Genomic DNA, 19104 nt, shown 5'->3' on the forward strand with positions numbered 1-19104 from the left:
ATAACCTCAGTTATAACACCAGGCAGGGAGATACTACTTGAACAAGCTGCCTGCCTCACTGCTAAAAACATACCTGGTGGAAATTATTGAAACTGTCCCCTCACCCCCAACATTAATGAAAAGGCTAATCTTCTCTGTCTCTTCTAGCCTAGCAATCTCTTAAGGGGCTGGATCCATGATTAAAAACCAGAAGGAAAGCAGCTGTCTTTTTATCCTCTCTTAATTATTCTGTGGTAGTTGATAGGTGTTGATTTCCTGGGAGTGTCATGGTGATGGAGGTTACATTTCCCTGTGGTGTTGGGACTAAATGTTCAGAGGGGGGTTTGTTGTTTGAATGCTTCGGTGGGAGCTTTGGAGATGGAAAGAGTGAGTCTTGTTCTCTGTGATTTCATCTGGTCACAAAGGGCTGCCTTTTATTTGGAAGCATGCACCTAAAGGCCAAAAAACAGCTATCTAATGTCAAGGCAAGGGAGGCCTCTTTAATTACCTTCTTTCTTTTTCTGTTTGTGAGGGGTTTTTTTTCTTTTTCTTTCTGCTGTACCTCACCAGCTGGTGGCCAGGAGGGTTTTATGACAAGTTTAATTAGAAAGTTAAAAATAACACCTTGCTTTTTCCTGCTGTAACTTGGTGAATAAACTCCAGTAAGTGTTGCAGGATTGTTCTTTTGCTGCTCTCCCCAGTTCTCATTGCTTCATTTAAAAATACAAGTCACTAAATTCTTATTAGAAAATCCTGGGCATGATTACAAGTGTTGTACTCGCATTTTTAACTAGTAGAGCTTAGTTCTGACCGGCTATGAGACACAAGGTGTCTGATCCCTGCTTGGAAGTGCCCAGCTCTCCCAGCTGAGTTTCAGGGAAAGTTTGCAACGTTGCAGGTTTTGTATGAGCATCTTCTGCTCCCTCCGATGCCCCTATTGATTTGCTTGTTTAATTAAATGGAGACAAGTGCAAAAGGGGTTTCAGTCGTCCGTCCTTTGGCTCTGCTCTGTCCCACTTGCAGCGGCAATGACTGCCAGTCACCTTGCTGCTGTGTCACTCTGGAAGTGCAGCTACCTTTTCTTCAGATGTCAGGGTCAGGGAGACCTAACTTGCAGCCCAAGAAGTAACCCACCTGACATCTGAGAATGGGTGCTTCTTGGTGCCCTGGCAATACCTACGTGCAGTGACATTAATCTCTTGGTGCCTCAGTTTCAGCATCTGTAGACTTGGAAAAATTAATCTTGTAAGAAAGCGGGAGAGAGAAGGGAAGTTTGGGAAGTATTCAAAGTTGTTATTTAGGTGAGCAGAGGGACATAAGATTAGAGGATGTCTCTTACTTCTCCTAAACCACGCTAAATATTCAAAGTAAAGTTTTCCGCCCTTAATATGAAATGCCAACAATAAGCAGATAACTTTGACTATGAATTTGTTCAGTTTCTCTTCTGCAGCCCCCTCCCATGGCAGCTGTGTGAAGCAGAGACAATGTAGGATGTCAGGAAGCCTGACATATGGGTCTGGATGTGTATTTTAAAGTAAAATATCAGGCCAAAACACACTCAGCTGATCATTTGTTTGCACACATGCAAACTTTTTATTTTTTTGGCTAATTCTTCTCAGTTGGAAAGATATGTCACTGGTGAGCCATGCCTTCTGGATATGTTGCTACATACATCACAAATTGCTCTTAGTCTGAACTCTTACAGCTGAAACACCCTTCCCCACACTGAAAATAGCGATTGGGCTATTCCCACTAGCCAGCCACAGGTAACTACTCTCATTTTGAAAAAAGTTGTGGTTGCAGGCATGGTTGCAGCTATGGTAACATTCTTATAAAATTAGAATTCAAACTGTACGAAAGTCAGCTACTTTAAGAGACAAGATTTGTGGAGGTTTTTTTCCTCTGGGACACAAGACTTCCAAGCATCATGCAGATTGAGTGAGTGATAACTGTAAGCACCCAGGTGTAACTTACTTTTAGTGTCTAAGAGTGCATTTTATTATTGTGCAGGATGAAAATTTTAGTATGATACTGCAAAGCAAACGCCTTTGTGCTTCTCCCTTAGGGATGCCAGCTGTAAAAAAATCCAGCCTTATTGATGAAAAACTTGCTTCCTTGTCCTTTACTGGAATGGGCCCATTATCCGTCACTTCCATATATCCTTCCTTCTCCACAGCTCTGTCCCAGGAGTGCTTTGGGCAAGCAGTGCACTCAGGGAAGGACCTCCCTTTTGCTTTGTGGCTGCCTCCATTTCCAATCCATCTTTGCTGAGTATGTTTTTTACCTCCAGTGATCCACACTGCCTGCTGGTGAGACAGTGTTTCACTGCCATAACTTGAAACCCTTCCACCAACAAACTGTTGTTGCTTTTTTGCATGCTTTTGATTTCCTTTAAGCTCTAAGCATCTTGAGGAAGGCGGATGGGATGTGATTTTTCAGAGGCTGTGATCTGGTATCACTCCACTTAAAGCCCTGTGGGAGAAATGGGCAGTCAAGTACTTTGGAAAACCAGACTACTTTGCTTTTTATTTGTCTACAGAAAGAACTGTGTGTAACTACTGAAAAATTACTACTTTTATGAGTAGTATTATCTCTTTACTTGCCTCAACTTTGAATCTCCTGATTTCTGAGCAACTAATTCTAAAAAAACATGTGTGGAAATAAGGCTTCGACTAAATAAAAAAAAAAATCTCAAAATAACACGATTTATTTGTTTTAGAGCTGTCTGAAAAACTGAAGTTATTGAATTGAAATACATAGTACTTCTACCAGCTCTGATTTCTGTGTTTATCTGTATTTATAATAAAATGAAACTAAACTGCATTTGCTCTGCCATTTGATCACGTGCAAGGGAAAATTACAGTGGTAGTTTCTCTCTCTCCACTTTGAGCATTTGGAAAGGAGAACCCAAACAAAGATATTCTGTGTTACACAAACGTATTACCCGAGATGCAATTATTTTTCCGAATGCGTCATGGCACACTTGCAAGTACCTAAATATCCTATAGATTTTAAAGTACATTCTTCAGTTGTTCAATAGTGAAGATGGGCTGGATATTAACTAGAAGCTGCTATTTGACACTGTACATTCTAGTGTAACTCCAAAGGTGAGTTGACTGACAGAGTAATCTAGGTAACTTTGTTACGAGTTGGCAATTTAAAAAAAGGCATGGAAAGGCTGAAGAGAGGGACGATGTGTTAGTTTTAAGTTTGAAAGCAGCATGACTGAGATTATCCAGATGTAAAAACAGCTCAAACCTATTTGGCTTGCACCTTCCGATCATGCTAAAATTGCTGGGAATTGAGGGCTGTCTCCTAAGGTCTCCTGTTCTGCAGAACATGACATTGCTGCACACCTGCGGCTGTGCAGTTTTGAGGACTTGCAGCCAGTATCCTCACTCCAGGTAGGGCTTGAGGGATTAGTAGGACTAGTTGCCAAATAAGGTGTACAACACAAGATCAACAAGCTCTGGCCCCTGCTGCTTAGGTAGGTGATATCTCCAAGGTTTTTTTAACTGCAAGATCTGTTGAGCCTTGTCAAATGATGGATTTAATTCAAATCCTGTTTCACAAAATTTGCACGATCCACCAAGTCATTTTATCTTTTAGAAAGAACTGGAACCACAGGAATTCAGCAGGGGGTATTGAACTGAACAAATGCAAAGTTCTCAATAAACAGTCAGAAAATATATTTCCCTGAAAACAACTCCCGAGAGTATGTTTTCATAATCAAGTCCCTGACTGTGTCACGTGCAACAGACCAGAAATTTCAGAGACACTATTGAAACTAGATGCATCAGGAGAAATTAGGCACTCAAATGCCTTGTTATGTGCCAAAGTCCGGTGTTTATGGGTCACTGGTAGTCAAGTGGCCTCCACTTAACCCTTTAGCATGGAACTGAACCCAGGTCTCTCATATTCTTGGCTGGGTACCAAAATTGTTTGACTTCTCAGCAAAATGGTGGTTTCTTTTTGGAGGGTATGTGCGGTTGGATTAGGCTTGTCAAAGAAGGTTACAGCCTGAGGCAAGAGGGAACACCTGTTTTAGAGATGCTGAGAGAGCTTTTCTACGACATGGACCTTGAGCAGGTCAGCAACACCAGGCCTCGGGCGGTTGGGTTCACACTGAGTCCCAGGAGCGTGGGGTCTGTCCCTGGAAATGCAGCCAGAGGGGAGTTCAGCCGCTTGTAAGATGCAGCAGGGGTTTTGGGAATGACAGTGGGACCAAGGGATGGACACAGTCAGCATCAACGGTGGAGTGTAGGGATGCTACCTTCTCCTTGTGCATTGAAACGTCAGTGCAGAAGGGTCTCGTACTATTATATTTTGATTTAGGAACACAGAGGAATGAAATTAATGTGTTTATTCAACATGCCTGGTGAAAATATTTTAAGGCTACCTCCTCTGTGTAACTATCTTGACTGTTACCAGCTCCTTCAGTTAGAGTCCGCATCAGTGTGAATGCAATTTCCATGCATTGTTTCAGTCTGGAAATGAAACAATTTTCATTAATGGAAACCTGGTTCTCAAGCAGAACAATTAGACCCACTTCAGGTTGAAAAAAGATAAAAGCATGCTAATTTGGATGGAGGACTCTTCTTTCAAGGCAGCCAATTGAGTCATCAGCCTGCCACCCACCTGACTGTCTGACAGGTAATTAGGAGATAGTCCTCTTTTTGTGTGGAGTGTGTGCGTAAACCTCCACATGCTGGTGTCACTGCCCATTGGGACTTCCAGAGGAAAGAGCCAGTCAGTGGCAAAAGAGTGAGGAGAGCACGTTTGTCGGATGGTGCCCAATGAATTGACTTGCTTTTTGATTTAGCTCATTATTTTTTTCTTTTAACAGCTACCTGAAGTTTCTGGCAGTAAAGTCATCATGGCAGACCTGGGCTGCAAAAAAACCAGCGACTGCACCGTCTCCAGGCTACTTAGCGTAGTGGAGAGCGAACTCCGAGCTGGGAGAGACAAAGGCGACCCCACTGAGAAACAGCTCCAGGTTGTCTTAGAGGATGCGACGCTCTGGCAGAGATTCAGGGAAGTCACTAATGAGATGATCGTGACCAAGAACGGCAGGTGAGTGATCTGCTCAGCTCTGTGGGCTAAGTGTAGATGACAGCCAGGGGGGTTAGGTGTATAATAATAAACTGTGTGTGCAGACTCGAAAGAACTGCAATGAGCACTGAACAGTTTTATCCCTGCAGCTTCACAGTCCTCTAAACCCAGCATATGTATGGGTGTCCCTGCTCCTTTTTGGTCACTGCTAAACCATTCCTGCCACCCTTTATTCTGCCTGTGAAAGATGCCTGAGAAATATATTAACTGTCTTAAGGTTGCACAAAAAGGGAACTTTTGCAAGGGAATAGATGCTACTTCTCAAAATCTTTTTAATAACTTCTTGTACTAATAAACACCAGCCTTTATTGCAAGTCCTGTAGACCTCAAATTACTGTACAGAAGCAGATCAGTGTTGTTATCTGCAGCTGCAGTTCCTGTCTCTCTGGCCTTGGATATTAACAGCTTGTACAAGCAGTCTGTACTAGAATGGGGTACAATAAAACTGTGCCCTACATGGCATGTATGTGCAGCCTGGATTGCATGGTCCCTATTGCTCCATAGCTGTTGCTGGTGACCTTAGAAACAAGCATGGAATATTGGTTAACACACAGTTTTAGAAAGACAAAACACTGTGATGTAAATGGGTCACATCATATCATACTATCTGGGGAACACAGAAAGGCTCCGGAAAAGAGTGCAAAACCTGGTGAGAAGATACTAAGTCTGAATCAGACACTGGCTTGAAGGAAGCTCTCCACAGGGGTTCTGCTCTGAACTGGGCTGACAGCAGAGTCTAGACCATAACAGACAGGCAGCTACCAGAATAAGGTTCACTGGTACAGTTGTACTAAGGTTTTTATTTAATGCACCCTCGCCAGCCCTCTGCCATCACCCCCCAGCATGCACACGTTTCTTCCACAAGACCTCTCAGCAGATCCACGACCTCTTAGCAGATCTGCACAGGAGAGAGGAATTAAGAGATGGAAAGAAAGATTTGCTCATGTGGTGTGACTTGTATTAATTTTGCAGACTTTGGTTTAGCAGAATTTGTGGACAATATAACTGTTGACCATAGCTTGACAAGGGACACAGGTGAAAGCAGTTAAAACGAAAAAATCTCACCTGTTGGCTCAGCAAGGTTATTCTGTTGAGAGAACAGCTACTTTTCCAAAATATCAGTCCTCGGTGTAACACTACCTATTGCCATTCTGATTCCTCCTAATAACTTATAGGGATAGAAATTACCTGCTGAGGTTCTCTTTACACTGAGAAGGTTTTTTTGCTTCATTTAAATTGCTTTAAAAACTGCTTTTAGGCTACAGCGAACTTGTGAGTGGACCTTCACTTAGTGTACAGTAGCTTAGACTGACTCCTTAGCAGTATCAGTGACGAAAATGAGGTAATATACATTTGCCTCAAATTAATTCAATTGGTACAAAGAATCACACCTTACCAACAAGGTTTTTTCAGTTTCTTTCCTCTCAGCTAATGTAAATCACGACTGTGGACTGTGTGGTGATACTAGTTCTCTCTAAAATGTCTAGGTGAGTGCATAGATAAAATCTTTTTATAATGATGATAAGGGAATCTTTTCTTATTTGAATATGCCTGGTTAGTTTTCATTTCATTGTGTAAGCTGCCTTATTCTTCTTTATTTGAACTTTTACTGTCCTTATCAGCTCGATCCTATTTTTCCTAAAGCCAGCAACAGATCTGGTAATGTCAGTGGGGGCAGGAATAGATTCTTTATGAACAAAATCACACAGCAATCTCAAAATAAAAAATTATAGGAAGTATGTCACACTTTTACCTGCATAAATCATTTTTAACAAAGTTACTGGAGCATCAGGGACTATGAAAAAGGATCTCTTGTATTTCTTTGTATTTCCATAACAAACACACCAGCGCACCAAAAAAAAAAGGAAATGCACACAGTGGCCTGCAGCAAAGCTCTCTGAACAACTCCATGCTGTTCAAGAGGAGGCAAACTTGAGACAGTTTCCTATGAGTGCTAGGGCTTTTTCAGGTTCAAGATTCTTCAGTGATTGTCTCCAGAGGGATTCTCAACAGAAAAAATATTGATCTAATTCTGCTGCTGCTTAAATCAGTAGAACTAACGCAGTCATTCTTGCTGAAGTGTATACGAACACTTTTGAAAACTGTGTTCTACGATTAACAAGAAGAGCCAGTCTGAACTTCTGTGTGTGAAAACTGAGACAGTTTGCGCGGACACGTTGTTAGCAAAAATCAGAAATTAAACTGAAACCTGATACAGGAGCATCGCAGAGAATTAAAGGCTGATTGATTAGTGATCCTCAAGTGTCAAACGCTAGTGTGCACAATTCTATCTGCTGTGATTGAGTCATCTCTAATCGGTACCGAGGGTCCCAAAATACCATAATTAGATGAACCAACTTCAGTGTTAAAACATAGGTATGTCTCCATTTCTGTATCATACTTCATTATAATAATCACCTGCCACAGCAATATGCCTAGGTACACAGGGAAGACAGATGTACTCTGAACAGGATAGACATTAGTGAAATTAAACCACATACTATATCACAAAATACATCTGAATGGGTGCAGCTGATATGGTGGGAATCAGTCTCATATTTTACACAGATTTATTGTATTCACTTGGCACTTCAATATTAAACACCCTGTTTTCTGACTGAGCAGGTTTTCTCTTTTAATGTTTACACCATATTAGCTATGCAGTATCTTTAGACTTTGCAATCCACATTATTGCCTGGAGGCAGGAATGGGCCACTGTTCCCCTCCACATATGGGGAGAATCCACAGTGGATCAATGCAGGCAAATGTGAGTTGGGGGAGAGAAGTGCTTTCCAGGCTTAAATGCTAAAGCAACTTTACTGGTTACTATGCATTCAAGTTTGATATCAAACATCTTCCCACTGTTTCTTCCCACTCCCACTGGAGTAATTGTAGCAGATCTGCTCTAAATAAATTGAAGAGGCTGAAGTGCTCAGCTATTGCAGTAATGGAAGACATGCGTGTACCAACCTGATCATTGAAACAAACATTCTGACTGAAACAAATTCGGAGAAATCATAATTTACCATTCTAAAAGACAGACAAATGTGATTTTATCGGTAAAGCTGCTTAATCAGCAGAACAGGTGAGGTGGTAAGTTTTCTGTCATTAGAATCTGTACAGTCAAGACATGCTGGTCCAAGTGAAGCAGCGATTAACTGTGTGTGAAGCAGGTTAACACAGGGAAGTGTTATAATCTCTGCGATACGGGAAGTCAGAATTGATGATGACTCTATTACATGCTGGTGTTTGTCTATAGATCTTACAGAGATAAACTCAAGCCTCGCGCAGAGAGGCAGAGAAGCCTGCATTCTGGGCAGAGGAATTAACAATCTGTATGTAACACAAATAGTTCTGAGAAATCTAGTGAAATTAGATTTTCACACGGATTAATTTTCCCTTTCAACTAAATATTAAAATGTGTTACCTCAAAGACTGACAGTAGAAGGGGAGGAATGCATCCACACTTTTTATCACATCCCAGTTTGGTAGCTGGTACATCCTGGTCAGAAAGACACATTAAATGCAGCATATAAATCTTGGGCTAAGCTTCTATTTAGTCAGAATAATGTTGCACTGGCCCTACATCACCAAGTATTTATATTAGATGAAAAATCTCAAATTTCTCAAATCGTGTCTTTTCTGGTCAGCACTAGGCATTGAGTGTATACAGCGAGAACTATATAAAGGTGTCCAGAAAGGTAGGTGGTGAGTAGGATGTCACAGGAGGTTGTTAGCAATCTGCAGTTGGGTATATGGCTGCAAGGGCAGAGACTTTTGATGTCCCATGAGAGAGCCTGGAGTTTCAGTTCCCTTCTTGTGTATTTTGGATGTCTTGCACTGCTACCTAACTAAGCCTGGTGAGCTACCTTACCTTAGCCATGGACCTCAGGCAATTGCTGTGCTTGCTTGTTATCACCAGTCTCTCTGTACCCATAGAGGAAAGGAGCTAGAAGATTTGTCGACCTGTGCATAAAAATGTGGCACAGCAAAATGGCAGTTGCCAGGAGAGGTCAATATGAGGTGTCTGGGGCAGGGAGGCTTCTCATTCATACAAGAATGTAGGAGGTGATACATAACAGCTATAATAATCCTCCACAGTAATGACGTGCATTCCTTGACAAGCTAAGAAACTTAATGAATAGGATACCTTTGTTGGGAGATGCCTCTGTTCTGCTGACAATTTTTTTCCCAGTTCCTGAAGCTGTTGGAGCCCTACTAACTCTGTCGCTGCAGACTTTCAGGCACTGAGATGCCAATTCAAAGCTGTGCTATGGATCTCAAGTACAGGGACAAGCAAAAAATTGCAGAAAGTCTAGCTGTGAGGTGCTGCAAATGTGCTTTACAAAAAAAAAAAATAATTAGAAAATGGGGATTGATAAAAGGTGGCATCGGACCTTTAAGCACAAAAGGAGCGTTTTCCCAAAACTAAACAAAGGTAGGATTTCAGTTTTAAATGCACAAGATGGTAGGAAGGCTGGATGGCAGATGTTTAGAGCTTAGTAAAAGAAAACACTGCATGTAAGGTGGAACTAAGAGCAGAACTTGATCAAGATGATGAGGTCAGGGAATATGGAAGGATGGAACCAAATTACTGGAGGAAGAACTGCCAAGTGCAAGGTCTCATGGCAAGGATTTTAACCAGACTTCTCAAACTGGAGAGTTATGTAGTGGTAGTGGGACAGTACATGAATACTTGCACTTAAGAAAGGGAGAAAACACATTTCAGCTAACTATGGACTTTTTAATATATTTGTGTAATAAGAATTCAGGATATTTTGAGGAAAGAGTAAATATGTGGAAGACAATGGAAAATGAGATAAAAGGGCATTTTATTAAATTTAAGTCATGCCGGACTAACCTGACACAACCCTGATAAAGAAGTATTTTTAGACAAGGAAAATGTAGCAAATTTATTATTTAGAATAACACTACCTGGAATCCATTACTCAAGTAGGAGATGGGGATTAACACAAGAACCACAAGAAATGACAGAGGGAGGTAACTGATTTTGCTCACAAAATTATAGAATATGACTATCCCTCCAGAGGAAGGGAGAAAAACCTTTTGTATTGAGTAGTGTGGTCAATAAATCTAACTGGAGTCTGATGAGTACCTGACTGGGATTATGTCCTGATTGCTGGAGATTACAGGATGATTTCAGAGCACACACCCAGAGTCAGACAGAGTAGGACAGAGTATGGGAGCGTGTGCTGGGGGAACCTAAGCACCAAAGAAGTACATTTTATAATAGGATTCTGCAGTTAATGCAGTAAATCTGTGCTTCAGCTCCACCTTCTCAGCATTTTGAGCTATTCAATCCTGTTCATGCCTTCTTGTCCCACACCTAAGGATGTATTTATTATGTCCAGATCCCAGGGACTCTGCTGACGCTATACACTCATTATGTTCATAACTCTGCATGACCAAGACCTTAGTGCCCTACTTTAGAGACAACACTTTTTCTCCAAATGATTGAAATAAAATAAATATAAAATGAAAGACTGACCTTTAAGAGACTTACTCATCTAGATAGAGGGAAGGAGGATGTTTTTTTACATTGACCTAATCTGCGAGCATCTGGTCACAAACATACTGAGTTTTAAAAGCATTTTCCAGTGGTGTCCCCCTTTTTTGTTTCCTGGCCAGGCGGATGTTCCCCGTTTTGAAGATCAGCGTGTCAGGCTTGGACCCAAATGCCATGTATTCCTTCCTGTTGGACTTCGCCCCAACTGATGGCCACCGCTGGAAGTATGTCAATGGGGAATGGGTGCCGGCTGGCAAACCAGAGCCACCAAACCACAGCTGCGTGTACATCCATCCAGACTCTCCCAACTTTGGGGCCCACTGGATGAAAGCTGCCATTTCCTTCAGCAAAGTCAAACTTACCAACAAGCTCAATGGGAATGGGCAGGTATGGCCTGATGTTTCCCCATACACCTCTTGGCTTCAATTGCAAGCACCTACCAATCAAGAAATATCAAGGGTGCATTTGTGTAATTATAGAGGCCCTTACAGGCCTCTTCACCCACAGATGCCAATTATTCTCTGTAGGCCAAATGTAAACAGGAATAAACAGGTCTTAATTGGCGCTTTCAGATTTTAATGGACTTCTTGATGTTAAGAGAGACAGAGTGCTGTGGTTTACTTAATCATCAGGGGGCTTTTCAGAGTTGGTCTTGTGTGCTGGGGATTTTTACATAGGACTTCAGAGAAGGGGGAAAAAATGGTCACGGGTATTAGGTTTTTGTTGTGTTCCCCCATGTTGTTTGGTGTAAGTGGAATGTTGGCAGGAGTCAGATAGCAGAATAAAAGGCTGTTCCTAAATGAAATAATTACTATGTCTGCTTCTGCATCATGATAATTATCAATATTCTATTGAATCAGCTTTGGCCTTTGGAAAGAAACCACATGTACCAGAAATAAGTGACTTTCTCTTTGAACCCCTTAAAAATGCAAACAGGAAAATTAGTTTTGTTTCATATTTTATTTTTGATGATGCATCTAAAGGTAAAATGTTACACAAGACCTTTTGTTTGCTTGTTTGTTCTGTACAAAACTCCTACATTGGATGATACTTGTCAGCCCGGAATCAATTCCTTTCATGTAAATATTATATGTTCTCTATCTGTTATTTCCATTAGGTTTGTGAGGTACCTCCATAAGCCTAGTACCCTAATTAGGTAGAAAATTATCTCAGTTTTTACAGACTGGAGAACAGAAAGATGACCTGACTTTTCCTAAGTCACACATGGAATCAGCACACAAGATTTATTGTGAAGCACAGAACAGGATCTGCATTTGCAAATTCTTGTCCTGCATCCAGGGCCTCAGAAAAGTCAAAGGCCTCAGAAAAGTACGCATAGGTGCAAAAAAGCTACAGGAAACAAACTTGGAGAGTCACAGAGACCCTGGGCAAAAAACAAGGAAACACAATATGTATATATGGTGGAGAAGAAAAAAGTAGAAAGCTTGAGAGGAAAAGCCATATGAGAAACAGATCCCAAACAAAAGTCACTAAATAAAACTCACTAAATAACAAATGATTGCGGTTCCCCTTGTTTTGAAATCTTGATGACAACAGTGTTAAGGCAAACCATGTCCCCAGTCTGCTTCCATTTGCCCCTCTGTGGTGTTATGAGAAAATAATAGCTGACTAGCAGTGCTTTATGCTAATGGATGCATTCTTTCTTACATATATATATGTGTATGTATGTATGCACACAGTACTTTCTAAAGTACAGGTTGGGTTTTTTAAGTATCTTTCTTGCAGTAGAGACAATTAAGCAATGCAATAGACTTCCTGAGGAAGGTGTATTGTGGAATCAATGCCAATCACAGCTTTTAATGCCAGATTAGAGACATCTACCAAGGATTGTTTAGATACAGTTTGTCTCATCTAGAAAGATGAGTGGGTCACTGCCTCAGCTCCCTCCTAGCCCTGATTTCTGTGATGGTGATTCCAAGTCTTTCAGATAGCAGACGCAGGACAGGGATTGCCCCTTAACTGTTTCAACAGCCTCTACTGCAGTGGAAGCCCGACAATTTGAAGGACATAGCTGCTAACACAAATACTCACTAATGCTCTTGTATCAAAAGCTTTACATTCAAGTCCAGTGAAGTCTCATTCTGTTCAGCTTTGTAGTTCATCAGAAGTGAGGAAGGCACCTGCCCTTCTGCTCTCAGTAATCACTGACTGAGGAGGTTTAGCAGTGACATCTGGTCTATTACAGAGCCAGCGTGAAAGAGCAGCTGTGGGATACCAGAGTGGCACTGGGGTCTGTCTCTGTTTTGTTTTCTGCAGATAATGTTGAACTCCCTGCATAAATATGAGCCCCAGGTACACATAGTTCGCGTAGGAGGCCCCCACCGGATGGTGATGAACTGCTCGTTCCCTGAGACGCAGTTCATAGCTGTGACTGCGTATCAAAACGAAGAGGTAGGCGGATGCCACACTGTGCTCTCGATTGCCATTGATGAGATATATTAAAAGCTTATTAAATACAAGATCACCATGGACAGACTGATCCTTTTCTTGTTTCCCCACCAGTCCCATGGAGTGTAATGTTCCATCCAATCTAATACTCTGTTTTCTCTCTGCAGTAGAACATTCTCTAATCTAGTGTCTGGCTGCAGTACTAAGCCAGGTTTAGCTTAATATCCTGCCATGGCTATTCCAGACTGGTCCATCTGTCCTGGCATCCCAATCCCTCACTGGAAGAAAACTAGAGTCAAGTCCAGGATCTCTCTCCGACAATGACTGATAGTTAAAATGATAACCCTATTTCTCCCCTCTCCTTACAATACATACAACTGTAGAAGAGCACAACATTCCATGGGAAAATTTCTCCCCAACCCCGAAACTGTAATTGAGGGATGCTTTGGATTGTGACAGTTGTTAACTCATGTGCCACATCCCTTAGCTAGTGTTGCTGCAGGTTTGATTCATACTTGGTAGGAACTCAGTGTTTAAACTCTCTTGAAAGGGTCCACCATCCCACAGGATTTGCCAGACCGGACCATGCCATCAGGTTGCCCTGACTGGTGTTCTGCCTGTGGCACTGATCAGTACACAGCACTCTGCAACGACCAAAACTCCCCTAACCAGCCCTGGAGTACATCATGTGTGGGGATATATTTTGTTAGGCTAACAAAGGCAGTTCCACTTGGATTACTCTGGAAGATGTTTTGTCAGGTTTCTATTCCAAATTGCCTTCACTAACATGCCTTGTTTTCTGTAAACTCAAGATAACAGCTCTCAAAATCAAGTATAATCCCTTTGCCAAAGCCTTCCTGGATGCGAAAGAGAGGTAAGTTCATCTTTTTTGCTCCAGTAGCATTTTGCTGCTGATACTGTTAAAACTGTGGCAACACAATGTGAAAGATTGATTATATAACTTAATCTTGTTTCTGCTGTCTTAAATCCAGAGTTGCTCCACTGATATTAGCAGGGAAACTTTCTATATAACTATTACAATAGGGTCTGAAGTAGGTGACTATCCTCTTGGGGATCCTAGGACTTAGCACTGTTTACACAGGAAGCCTGAAATGAGATTGTGTGAACTTCCCCAGCAATGTTATACACCACATATGTTCACTACATTGTACTTGCACTGCAATGAATCCCATGATTTGATAGCTCAGGAAGAATAAAAATTAACTGCAGATGTCAAAAAGCATAGCTAACGTGAAATTGCACTGTAACTGTAACTATGCTGCTATTATTAAATCCATGTGGTATTAAAAGTAACCTGTAGGTGCTAACTGTATAAGGTGTTAGAGATGCTTCCATTGGAAATGAATTGTGGTTTATCTTCCAAAGTTTTACTGGCTGAACTGGAGGCAAAGCCCTACCTTGGTCTGGGGGAAAGTCCAGACTGAGGCTGTTCATGCAAGCAGGCACAGTGCCCACAGGTAGATTTAGAATTCCAGGTTCAGCCCCTAAATTTGGCAGAAATTTAGGAACATTTTTGGGTATGCCATGAAACATAGCTCCTGCTTCCCTTATGGAAAACTGAAGAAAAGTCTACTGCTGCCTAGCAAGTGGTTAAAGAAGATGGATTTCCCTCCTTTCTAACTAATTTTTCCACTTTTTTTAGTGAATAGTTCTATTTCTGACTTTCTTTTGTAATTTCTTAATTGGAAGTTCTACCACTAGGTATTTTACTTTTCAGAAACCATCCCAAGGATGCTCCAGAAACAGTCTCTGAAGGTCAACACGTAACATATTCTCACTGTAAGGTTTTTATTCATGTCAGCTGGACATTTTGTATGATATGACAGGTGTTGGGAACCTGGGACTAGCTTAAATGGATCATAAGAGTCATTCACTGAGTCCTGAGCTGTGTTCATAGAAGGGGACCCTTTAAAAAAGCAAAAGAAGATTGAAGAAACCTCACAGTAGGAAATAATGCAAGACTCTGCAGAGGGATCACTTTCTTTATGATCCAGGTTTTCAATATTAAAAGGAATCTAAAATCAAGATGATATATAACATTTTCAGGGCTTTCTCCCGCCCGCCCCCCCCCCCCTTTTTTTTATTTGTATCTGTGAATAATTTTGTCCCTATAAAATTATTTGTCGTTACTGAACATGTGAAAAAAATAATGGGGTGAGCAGAGGTTGTGTTTGTTGCAATGATAGAAATTTTTTCTTTTATTTGTTCTTTGATGTTTTTTTACATCATTTGTAACTCTGATGTAACTTTCTGTTAGTTGTTTTCAGGTCCAGTTTTTAGGGTTGGTGGCTTTAGGTTTTTGGGGGGTTGGTATGTTGTTTTAGGGGTTTTTTTTGATTGTTCAGCTGTTCTATAAACCAGTATCTTGGAATCTGCTTGGTGTTTCTGAGGCACAGCTGATTCTGCAGGAAGGCTGGTTATTTTATTGTATTGCAGTGTTTTAGTGCAATAATAGCTTTTTTCCCTCGGTTCCCTCAAAGTAGGTGGCTGGTTGATTTCCAACCCAGATACAATGTGTGCGTCAGGAAGCTCTAATTATCAGTACACTGGACCTTTGCCTCTGCCAGCTCCACACACTCCCCACAGCTGTGAGCGATACTCAGCACGGCGAGGGCATCGGGCTGCTCCGTACCCACCTTCCTACATGCAGAGAAATCATTCACCTACAGGTACCACTGTAATGCTGCTTTGCTTCCAGGGACCAGACACTCTCTACCTGCCTGACCCTTGCTTTAGGTTAGCACAAGCAACTAAAACGAGCAAGAGCTGAGGCTAGGAAATAGCATGACAAGTCCAGGTAACAACCTGCACTCAACCCTGACAAACAGAGTATGTTTAAGGCAGCAAAACAATAAGTACAAAGAGCTGGGTGCACTGTAACTGTTAATTATAAATGAGATTGAATGATCTTGCTAAAAGTACAGCTCCTAATTATACAAAAAGAGCATTGCAAGCCTTCTTTCAATGTCACGCCATGAAGCAGTTGTGCTCTCAAGTTGAAGCAGCCCTTAGGAACATGGTAGGAGGTGACTTGAGATGAGGGCATTTTGGTACTGCCAGAATGTCTTTTGAGTCCCTTTCACTCTCTAGATCTGGGTGACAAGTTCCAGAAGTTGATTCTACTTTGATCCGAGAAAATCAGCCAGAAACAAGAGTAAGGATAAAAAAATGAGCTTACTAACTACAATCTAGCAAGGTATCCTGTTTAACAGAAATATTTAAGCTCAAGTTATAAGGAAATCTGTACCAAAGCATTGCCAGTGACACGGCAATTGTCATTAATGAAAAGACTGTTAGTCAGACTTGCAAAAATGCATATCCTATATCTATTATGCTGTACCTTCTCATATATCACACCTGGGATTAAAATGCCACCTTGCTCTTGATAAACATGTGAATTTTGTCCTTTTACCTATGGTTAGGAAGCTTGTGATCAGATTGCTTTCTCAGGCCTACCCATGTTCTGTTGCCTTAAGACAATGCCCCTGTGATAGACACTGAAGATTTGTTGCCTTTTTTTTCCTCCCCCCACCCCCACCTCCAAGTTAATTTGCTGGAGAGCTCCAGCAATAATCTTCAGGTATTCTCAGGACATGACAGCTGGACTTTGCCATCTCCTCCACATGCTAATTTGCTCTCAGTGCCACACACAAAGGGAGCTGCCAGCCCTGGACCCAGGTAAGGTTATGGGAAAACTGCTGGAATTAGGAGCAGCGAGACTTGTAGGACTGCCCTGGTGATTCGCACTTTGTTCCAAGCTTTTATTGGTAGCCAGGATTTGAAACATTCTGAGTGCCCAACACAAGATTCCTGGATAGATCTTTCCAACAAGCTAATTATCTCCCGCTCTGAAATCAATGGGAGCTTCGTATTTCCCCAGCACTGCTGAAAACCAGGATCTTGGAACAGCCACAGAGAACTCTAGTATCTACAATCTGTGACCATTTTAAAGCCAAATTATTTTTCTCTATCTATTCCTCAGTATTCTCCTGCATGAAATGAGGATCCTATTCCCATGCAGGGATGTAACAATCTAATTCATGTTTTACGATTAAAATATTGCTAATAGGGTAGTAAACAGTTCTAGGAATGCTGGATTTTAGACCTAGAGAGTCAATTATCAAAGTATTTACCCTTCTTTTCCTAAAATAAATGCACACATTTCTTCTCTAATTTAGGTGCCAGGAAAAGCAGATGCAATTCTTTAAAATACGTATGCATGCACAAAAAAGATCTTTAAATCTTGAATCCTCACATGTATTTGTACATTTGTCTCCATGCGTCTTTCCAAGGTCACTGGGTCTGATGGTTGCTGGTGGTTTTTCACTTAAGATCTGCAAGGCTGATCTAGTTCAGTAACTCGATTCAGATAGCTGCCTTTTAGCAGATAATGCACCTGACTTTAGTGTGCTAAGTCTTGTGCAGGGGAAAATGCTTTGAAATAAGTCATTCAATGTGTACTGCTTTTTTTCCAGCCACTACCCTTGCCTGTGGACAGTGAGCAACAGTGCTGTCAATGTTGCCAACCCAGGAAGCGAGGTGAACAGCAGCCCTTCAAGTGTATTTTTAAGGGGTAATGTCCCCTTTTCCACTGCACAATCCGTCCAAATCCCTCTGCAGGGAATGGTGTCTGGCAGCATGGAAACACAAGGGGAAACCACTCTAGCCAGACTAGCCGACTCTGCGTGGACATCCTCACATTCCTTTTAACGGACGGGCAGCTTACAAGGGAAGCTCAGCCAAACAAGACTGACACAAATGGCAAACAATCCCCTAGAATTGCAGCTCAGAGCAGGGATGTGTATGCAGAAAACCACCTTCATCAAACATCACTTTCCATAATGTACCTCTTGTGTGCCAGTGAAGCCAAAATGCATAATGCAAAGGCAGGAAACATTATGGGAACCAGCTTATTTCTGTAACTTTTGTGCGCCATTCAGGAAGTCGTCCAGAAAGAATCTTTGTAGTTAGTTTTGCTTCTATACCACATAGAAAACGGTCAGACCCATGAGACTGAGTGAAGCAGACATGGCAGCTGGATATCCACTTATCATTTTAAAAGTCCTTTCTGTAGCTAGCGGCCAAGTCCAGGGGAAACTGTAGACAAGTTCGCAACTGGTAATTTGAAGGGACAACGCTGATTTAAAGACTTTCTGAATCTGTCACATGAAGGTTTTCACAATACCTGAAACTAAACCCTTCAGGGGATGAAATGAGTCTGACACCCTAATGCCACCTGCATACAGTATTGTCCGTCCCCTTCCCTCTTCCAGCTCCCGTTTGCTGTCTGTATGCTGTAGGGATAATGGACATACTATAGCTGAGAAAGTGGCTGCATTGTAGCAGCAGGGTGAAGGGCATCTCCTTTAGCATTTATAGTCTGATGTGATGGTCTTTGAAATGAAAAGTTCCAATGTATTCTATATGTGCTATTTTTGAAATGGTGGAGGGAAAAGAATTATAGAAAAAAGATTCAGCTTGCATTTCCACTTTGCTTCAGGTATAGAATATAAATAAAATACAAATAAATGGTGTATTATCTCCTCAGTGCCCTTCCAAGGTGTAAACACACATACCGTCTTTTTCACCTAACAGCCTCTGTGCAATTTAAAGCAGCTTTGCCAGAAGCAAGTTGACAGGACAGACATTTTCTATTCCTTGAACAGCAACTGTCTGTATGCTCTTGGGCATGATATTTCATGTCTTTGTGCCTGTTTCCCCTTTTGTCTGTTTCAGCTTCCTTTTTCAGGCTACAGCTTTTCCTATCCTGTGTGAATGTATGCCAGATGCTGTCATCTAGCACAGTGGACATCTGATCCTGTCTGGGATTTCTAAGCACTAGTGTGATGCAGATAATAACGGTTGTCCCCCAATCTTCCTTGTCCTCTCATGTACCTCCTCAGGCAAGCTCTACCAGCTTCTCAGGGAAGAGTGCTGCCATTTGATCTCTTGGAGGGGTAAAGAAAAAATTGCAAGTTAATGCATGTAGATATATGTCTCTGTATAATGAAATGCCCAGCAGCAATTCAGTTCCTATTACATTCATTAGCATTGCT

At 41.6% G+C, this 19104-nt stretch overlaps 1 protein-coding gene across 2 annotated transcripts; it reads left to right on the plus strand.

The window, feature by feature from the left end:
- Positions 1–4794: 4794 nt before the first annotated feature.
- TBX19 (T-box transcription factor 19) lies at positions 4795–18582 on the plus strand. Of its 2 annotated transcripts, none has more exons than XM_027782444.2 (8): positions 4795–5052; positions 10741–11005; positions 12896–13030; positions 13840–13901; positions 14766–14827; positions 15529–15717; positions 16594–16726; positions 17524–18582. In XM_027782444.2, exons 1-8 carry the CDS (start codon positions 4856–4858, stop codon positions 17756–17758), a joined length of 1278 nt encoding a protein of 425 aa, XP_027638245.2. In that variant the 5' UTR covers positions 4795–4855; the 3' UTR covers positions 17759–18582. The 2 variants fall into 2 exon arrangements, with proteins under 2 accessions (XP_027638245.2, XP_055665143.1); XM_055809168.1 differs by having other exon boundaries at positions 15532–15717.
- The last annotated feature ends 522 nt before the right edge of the window (positions 18583–19104 follow it).

Source organism: Falco peregrinus, chromosome 6, assembly GCF_023634155.1.
Source record: "Falco peregrinus isolate bFalPer1 chromosome 6, bFalPer1.pri, whole genome shotgun sequence".
Classification (NCBI taxonomy): domain Eukaryota; kingdom Metazoa; phylum Chordata; class Aves; order Falconiformes; family Falconidae; genus Falco; species Falco peregrinus.

Bases quoted from the DNA above. Each gene is read 5' to 3' on its own strand.
- TBX19 (XM_027782444.2), top strand. From the start codon at position 4,856: ATGGCAGACCTGGGCTGCAAAAAAACCAGCGACTGCACCGTCTCCAGG. The intron at 5,053-10,740 runs GTGAGTGATCTG...TTTCCTGGCCAG, and splicing joins ATCGTGACCAAGAACGGCAG to GCGGATGTTCCCCGTTTTGA. The intron at 13,031-13,839 runs GTAGGCGGATGC...TGTAAACTCAAG, and splicing joins CTGCGTATCAAAACGAAGAG to ATAACAGCTCTCAAAATCAA.